Source organism: Benincasa hispida, chromosome 2 (genome assembly GCF_009727055.1).
Source record: "Benincasa hispida cultivar B227 chromosome 2, ASM972705v1, whole genome shotgun sequence".
Lineage (NCBI taxonomy): Eukaryota > Viridiplantae > Streptophyta > Magnoliopsida > Cucurbitales > Cucurbitaceae > Benincasa > Benincasa hispida.
In genome coordinates, this window is record NC_052350.1 from 16,316,798 (window position 1) to 16,325,004 (window position 8,207).

Genomic DNA, 8,207 nt, shown 5'->3' on the forward strand with positions numbered 1-8,207 from the left:
CAACAATCAAAATAAAAGTATCAATGACACTTAATAAAAATGGTCATAATTAATTATTGTATGATATATCCGAGACAACTAATGTCTAATTTTTTGGTTTAAATGCATACTATCTTAATACACCAACAAATATATCCGAGACAACTATGTGTTTACAAACTCGTTAAAATTAAAAGAATAATGTTTACCTTTTCTATCGCCAGGTAACAATATACTTTTTGCTGGTCATCATTAAAAATTTGACAATTATTTATCTATACTAATATAAAATAGACTATATGGGAACAATCTTTATATACGTATTTTTGTTGCCCATACATTTTTAGCAAATTCCTATGCAACGATTTGTCAACATAATTTGGTTATTTTATAAGGACAACATATGTTCGACCGATCTCCACAATGGTATGAGATTGTCTATTTTGGACATAAGCTCTCATGGGTTTACTTTTGGAACCACCTAAAAAGTTGATACCAATAATAGAGATGAAAAATTTGAGAACTTTGTTTGCACTTCTAATAATCTTCCTCTCAAGCAAAGTACCACTTTGAGTCTCCCTTCATATGTCCACTCTCGAATGCCAGGAGAGGCTCAAAGAGCAAAGTTGGATAAAGCATAACCATAGATCATTTTGTGGAATATAATGTACTTAATATCGACCACCTATCGCACCCTTAATGTCCTCTCGTTGAACAAAGATAAACTCCTCACGTCGGTCTACCCGACTTGGTAGGTCTATTCTCTTCACCCAAATTCACCCATTTTGATAAAAGCTCTACTTGCTTGTTGCATCTCAAGCACTTTTTGTCCGATTTGGAGATTCATCAACAAGATTTTTGGTATACTTTTTTGTTCGGAATCACTGAAGATCTCACATACACAACTAGATTCAGATCATGACTCTGATGTTATTTGATAAGGATAAAGAAACCTCTACGTATCTCTATAATTGTATGATATTATCTGTTTTTGGCATAAACCCTCATGACTTTACTTTTGGAACTATCCAAAAGATCTCTTCTACCAATGAAAATAATTCTCATCTAAATCACTTTTTTTCTAACTAATATGTGAGACTTTATTTACACCTAACCATTCATAATTACTCATTTTTAAACTTTGTGTTAAAACTTTGACATTGAGAAGTGTTCATTACTAATTGTTTTTCTAAAAGAAAAAATTTCATCACATCTCTCTGTTTGTGCACTCCTCTCTGCTGGCTAGTTGTCAAAAAGTTGACAATGATATTAATTATAATATTCTCTTTAGTTAGTGTGGAGGTTAGTGTTTTACAAAGATTAAAATTCATTTCCCCCCAAAATGTTAGATAGGCATTTAAAGTCCACACATAAAATAGGGCCAACACAGTCCAATTTGATAATGATTTGATTTTTTTATTTTTTTATTTTTAAAATTAAATCTATTTTTTCCCTCATTAGTTATTATTCTTTACTATAGTTTTTATTTTTATTGTGTTGAGCAAAAGAGATGAATGCGTAGCCATCCAAAAACAAAATTAGGTTTTTACAAACTAATATATTTACTAGGTCTCGTTTGGTAACCATTTCATTTTTTATTTTTTCGTTTTTGAAAATTAAGCACATAAACATTACTTCAATCTCCAAATTTTTTTCATTTGTTATCTATTTTTTACTAATGATTTGAAAAATCAAGCCAAGTTTTGAAAACTAAAAAAATAGCTTTTAAAAATTTATTATTATTTTTTAAATTTGGCTAAGAATTCAACCATTATATTAAGAAAATATGCAAATTATGGTAAGAAATTAGAAGAAAATAAGCTTAATTTTCAAAAACAAAAAACTCAAAACGAAATGGTTACCAAATAGGTCTTAATTTTCGAAACTTGATTTGGTTTTTAAAAATATTAGTAAAAAATATACAACAAAGTAACAAGGAATAGAGATGTAAGAGATGTTTGTAAACTTAACTTCCAAAAACTAAAAATCAAATATCAAATAATTATCAAATAGAATCTTAATAACAAAAATTGAAAATTTTAAAATTGAGAAAATAAGAATAGCTTGATAACCATTCATTAAAAAAAAGAAAATTAATGCTAATTCTCATTGATTTCTTGATTTATTTTCACTATTATTCTTGCAAACAAATAATATGTAAATTCTTAATTTTTTTTCAAAAAAATTAACTGTAGAAAAAAAAAGCAAAATATAATAAGCTATTTTTTTAAAAAAAAAGGAAAATAAGTAAAATGATTATTTGGTGAACCTAAATGAAACAAAACCAACTTAAAGGTGAGAGATGAAGATAAAATTGAATTATGAATTTTGAAGAGGGTCAATAATTTGATGATGAATAAATAATATTACATGAATGAGGAAAAAGATGAGCAATAATATAATGTAATAGGAAAAAAAAAAAAATGGCCAAAACATATAATAATATATACTTTACTTCTAATGATATATGCCTTTGCGCATGTGAATATCTATTATACATAAGGGTTGTTTGATTTCATCATAAAAGAATAATAGGAAAAAAAAAAAAAAAAAAGAGTGGTAATCATTATCGAACATGGGTGCCACCCCATAGTTGACACACAACTTTCCTTTATCCAACTACTCGACTCCAAAACCATTCCTTTATAAATATCCAAAAAAATTTAAAAGAAAAAGCTGCCCAATCAAATCCACCTCCAAGAGCTCAATTTTGGAGGAGTAGCCAAAAAAAAAAAAAATGCATGCAAATTTTCTCATCCCCATTAGTTTGGGACCCCAAATTGGCTCGCTACGCACAGTCCTACGCCAACAAACGGCGTGGGGATTGCGCCCTCCGCCACTCCAGCGGACCTTACGGCGAAAACATCTTCTGGGGCAGCGGCAATGCCTGGACTCCAGCACAGGCCGTCGCCGATTGGGTATCGGAGCGCAAATGGTATAGTTATTGGGCAAATTCTTGCGTGGAAGGTGAACTATGTGGTCATTATACTCAGATTGTGTGGCGGTCGACACGGCGGATTGGGTGCGCTAGAGTCTGTCTCTTATACACATCTAGATGTGTATAAGAGACAGACTATGACCCTCCAGGTAATTATATTGGGATGAGACCTTATTAGAATTAATCTTTTTTAATATATATATATATATATAAATATAAAGGTATTAATTTATATTTTATTTTTAAGGGGTTTGGAGTTTGTATATTATTATTTGGAGTGGAAATGGAAAAATTGTTTGTAAAAGTTATGTTGTTCATGTCTTTGTCATATTTTCACATGTAATTGATTGATTTTATGTGCTGTATCCCTTAATATATATGTATATTTTTTTTCTCCTGTCTTATTCAAGGAGTGGTGTATATTTCCATACCCCTCCAAATAAATTTTACATTAAATATATATACTCCTTTTTGTTTATGGATTAAAATGCCTCTCAGGAAGATTTTTTTTCTTCTTTTTTCCCCTTGTCGTCTTCAAATTATTGTTATTGTGGTGATTTTTTTTAATATATATATATATATATATATAAATTATTGTGGACATAAGAGTCCGAAAAAGTAAAATAGTTCATGTGTAGCTTTATTTTTGTGTTGAAATATTGTGAATATTTAACTAGCTCACCTTGAGGAGCAAGCATTTTTTTTTAATCTCTAGTACATTTTAATTCTCTCTTTAATTTGATTAAGTTTACTTTTACAGTTAATTAAGTTAAACTCACTACTATTGACTTATCTTATTATCTTAAAACTTTCAAATTGCTAAATAGGTAAGAGATATAAACAATAATATCTAAATGACAATCAATATTAAAATTTATTTTTCTTAAAAAAATTAAAATTTGTTTTCAGCAATAATTGAGCGTGCCAATATTTATTTTTGTTTATTTAGTGAATAAGATAACAGTTGGATAATTAGTATATAATTTAGTTAATATTAGTTTAGTTTGTTTATTTGTTAATTTAAAATTAATAGCTTATTTGACATTTTTTTTAACAATTCTTAAATTTCGAGGTTAATAATACAAGTTTATGTGTGTGAACATATGAATGAATTTATTTAATGAAATATTTGTTTGTAAGACTATAAGTGTGACTTTATTTCAAGATTGTATCTTTAAGAATTATTTTGAAATAGAACTTACCTTGGTTTTTCTTGTTTGACCAGATTAAATCCACTTCATCTTGGTCAATCAAAATTATTCATTTCTAATGTAAAAATAAATATTTCAACATTCCAAATAGTCATAGAGGTTGGATGCAGTAAATTTAAATATGAAAAATAATTGCAAGTGATCTAATAATAGATTTTCTATTAATTTAAGAAGATCACATGACAAAGTCCTTCTAAAAGGACAAGTCAAATTACAATCTTATTATAAATTTGCTCCATAGGCAATAATTGTGTATTATAATGAAATAGGTTGTGCTACATAATATATATAGGCGATGATTGAGATCGGAAAAATTCAATTGATTTGAATCTAGAGCATAGTTATACATTTGTTGCAAAAAAAAATAAATAAAATGTGCAAGAATGTAATCTGATAAAATCATAGCTTAAAAAGGATATTGAATCAAGAATATGATAGAATTACACTGAGCAGTGGAGGTAGAATTATGAGTGTTTAGGCAGTCAGAAATTCTGAACGTGGAAACATGCATTTGTCGCCGCTCATTTAAACTCCCAACTACATTAGGCCTATGCTCTGAATTGTGGCTCCACAAGGCACTTAGATTCTTTTTCAGATGGGCTTTTATTGGGCCTAACACTGAGTCCAATTCAGGCCCATCTCAATAATAGTGACTTCCCATCGGTTCTTCTATTCTTTACCACATTTACACCAAAACTAAAAGTGATTATTTAGTAAAACAAAATCGAGGTTGAAAGTATAAATCTTAAAGTAGAGATCGAATGGAAATAAAACTCAAATCAATTGAACAATAGAATTTAAAAACTAAATTAAAATCAAATTCAAAATTTAAGGACTAAAAGTGTAACATTTTGAATTATACGGACCAAAGGGAAACGAGACCTAAAACCTACAAATCAAAAAGGTATTTTTCCATTTTCTAAGTTCAACCATTGTGAAAGTGAGGATGAAACTACATTAATCTTTTGAATGATAATTGACGACTTATCTCTACTTCGAATTAACATTTATGTTTTTATTAAAAAAAACATGAAATTAAAAATCTCTAACATTATACAATATTCATAAAGAGTATTAACGTTTTAAGTCATTTCAAGGTTCTAAGATTGTCAATCCAATTATTTAATAGATAAAAATATTGACTACCATTCTTGAGGTTGATAGTTTGATTCATCTTGTAATTGTTTGGAATAAAAAAAAAAAAAAAAAGATAAACCAAAATATTTACAAGATATAACAACATTTTAGAACTATCAATGATAGACGATAATAGATACTGATAGACTTCTATCAATGATAATGATAGACATCGATAGAAGTCTATTGCAGTGATAGACCATGATATATATCTATTGATAGAAGTATAACAAAATGTCATTACCTATTAGAGATAGACTATGATGTATATTTATTGCAGTCTATCATCTACTAATAGATATCTATTGCAGTTTATCACTAATAGGTAGTGACATTTTATTATACTTAAATACATTTTTAACGGTTTTATCATTTAAAACAATTTCTATTATTGTGAAGGTAAATGTTTAAATACGCTTTCAAAATAAAAAAAGGGTGAATGTTTAAATAATTGTAGGGACGTTAATGAATGCTAGTTTTGACTAAGACATCCCTTCTTGAGTTGATCAATGGTTGATTAAATTACCTAATATAATTAGAATTTTGTTTCAATACCAAAAAGTATATATGGCTATTGCAAGAATCCAACTGTCATTTTTTGTTTTTACCTTGTTGGATCTTATAATATTCAATAATATGTCATTTAATTAAGCTATTTCATAGAGATAAGGATAACCCATGTGAGCTTACATTATTATAATACAAAACAATACTCCAAAATTCCACCAGAGAACTACACATCGATAGGCAGGATCAGTTTATGCTAACTTTCCCACCTAATCTTAGCCTCTATTTATGACACATTCACTAAATAGGTAGATTTTTTAACACTACAAATCCATAAGAACATCATATTTACCAACGAGTATTTTGACAAAGAGCAATACTTGGCTTTACACAAATCAATAACATATCTACTCTCACTTCTTCATGTACTGCATTAATTCTTAGTGTCACAACAAAATTAGTGGGGTGGGGTCTATTTATTATTAAATGCACTAGAAGTAGATCAAACAATAATATTACAGTATATAAAAAAAGTCGGTAGGATATTCTATTGACTCATGTATGTGGCAAGTATTATTATTTGTTGGACTATAGTTCATAAAAGTTTGTTTTGGCCAATTGCAAAAATCATTTTTTAAGGTAGGAGGGTAGTTATAATTACATTTTCAAAGTTTTAATTGTAAAAAATGAGTTCTCAATCTTATACAAATTTTAAAATTGGGCTTTCAAACTTATGTAATTGTAGAAAATGTAACGATTGTATAAGTTTGAGGGTTCAATTTTTATTGTTTGGACGTACAAATTATAAAATTATTATAAGTTTGAGGGCTCAATTTGAATACTAAGTTTGATGGCTTAATTTGTAATTGCAACTTCAAACATACTTTCGAATGTTTTTTTTTTCCTTTGTTGCAATTTCCCTTTTTTTTCAACTCCCTCAATTTGTGTTAAATAACATGGGTGATTTTAGTAGGCGAGATTTTTGTACGAATGACTCAACCTCAACTTCCTAAATGATTAATGATCCGCTTTAAAAATCATGTTTATCGTAACTCTAACATATCATGTCTATCGCGATCTTCATTTTTCTCATATTGTGTCGTATTTTCACCATGAATATTATGGTAGAGTAAAGAAAAATGAAGATTGTGATCATCCCTAATGCGATAGTATATAAATGTGGCAGTGTATTTTTGACATAAGAAGAATGTAAGATTTTATTTGTTTTTTTTAGATGGATCATTAATCCTTTAGAGAGCTAAAAAAGCTGATTCGTATAAAAATCTCTTAGTAGGGTCGCTCTCCCACATAGTTACCAGGAGGATCATAGTTACAAGTCATGAAGATATCCCCGTTGTCACAAACGACACGAGCGCAGCCGATCCTTTGCGTATTTCTCCAAACGATCTGTGTGTAATGGCCACACATTTGGCCAGCCTTGCAGCTGTTGGTGGCGTATGTGTAATACTTGACTTCGCTGGCCCACGCAGTCACCGCATCCAATGGCCTCCACGCCGATCCACTCCCCCAAAATATGTTCTCTCCCAGCTTGAAATCGTCTTCAGGGAAAGAATGTTGCAGTTTACAATCCCCTTCCCTCTGCCCTGCCCACCACCTGGCGTACTTCTCCAACTGAAAATTCCATGCCAATGGCAACTCAAACTTGGCCGCTCGAACCAGATTGTGCGCGAATAGAAACTCTATGGACTCGCTAATGCAGCCCCAGCAGAGTTGCTTTGACACTCTGTAGATGGTTTCGTTGTCCACCTGCCTTTGCTTGTTTATTTGCACTTGCACACCAGGTGTTTGAGAAAAGTTGTGAGAGAGAACTTGGGGCGTAAAGACGATCAGTAGGAATAGAAACAGAGCTAGTTTAAGCTGCTTATTCATTGTGATTATTGTTGTTGGTGCGGGGGCTGCGGCTGGTGATTATTGTTGCTTGATTCTTCATATATACACTATGAGTGTGGAGATAAGTACCAATGGAGGAGCCAGTGGGGCCACAGAACGTGTGGTTTGTGGTCGGGTTTTAGTTTTGGTTTTGGTTTTTGCATGGCGATTCACAATCTCACAAGCATACACATGTATATAATATATACGGGCAATGGAGTTGTAATGGCGTCTCGTGAATTAGGCTATGTGGTGCTCGTGATTCTCTCTTGTTTTTTCTTGAGGACAAGATACCATTACACGGCGCATTCTAGAACATAACGTGGCGGAATTTTTGTGGTTAAAAATCATATTAATTTTTTTTTTTTTAATGTACTCTTCTAGTCTATGAAGTTGCCTTTGGTACGTGCATAGAAATAAATTTCGGTTCGAACGTCAACTTTTCTATTGATATTTTCACGTTTCTATGGATTTGATATCAACATGAGAGGTGAATCGATATTTCCATTGTATCATAGAAAAATCTATACAACATAATAATTAAG

At 30.4% G+C, this 8,207-nt stretch overlaps 2 protein-coding genes across 2 annotated transcripts; one reads left to right on the forward strand and one right to left on the reverse strand.

Annotated features, from left to right (window-relative positions):
* The first annotated feature begins 2,570 nt into the window (after positions 1 to 2,570).
* LOC120071990 (pathogenesis-related protein PR-1-like) lies at positions 2,571 to 3,044 on the forward strand. The gene has a single exon (XM_039024419.1). The coding sequence runs from the start codon at positions 2,721 to 2,723 to the stop codon at positions 3,042 to 3,044; it is 324 nt and encodes a 107-aa protein (XP_038880347.1). The 5' UTR covers positions 2,571 to 2,720.
* Positions 3,045 to 6,927: 3,883 nt separating this feature from the next.
* LOC120070910 (pathogenesis-related protein PR-1-like) lies at positions 6,928 to 7,853 on the reverse strand. Its single transcript, XM_039022806.1, has one exon. It carries the CDS (start codon positions 7,660 to 7,662, stop codon positions 7,060 to 7,062), a length of 603 nt encoding a protein of 200 aa, XP_038878734.1. The 5' UTR covers positions 7,663 to 7,853; the 3' UTR covers positions 6,928 to 7,059.
* Between the last annotated feature and the right edge of the window lie 354 nt (positions 7,854 to 8,207).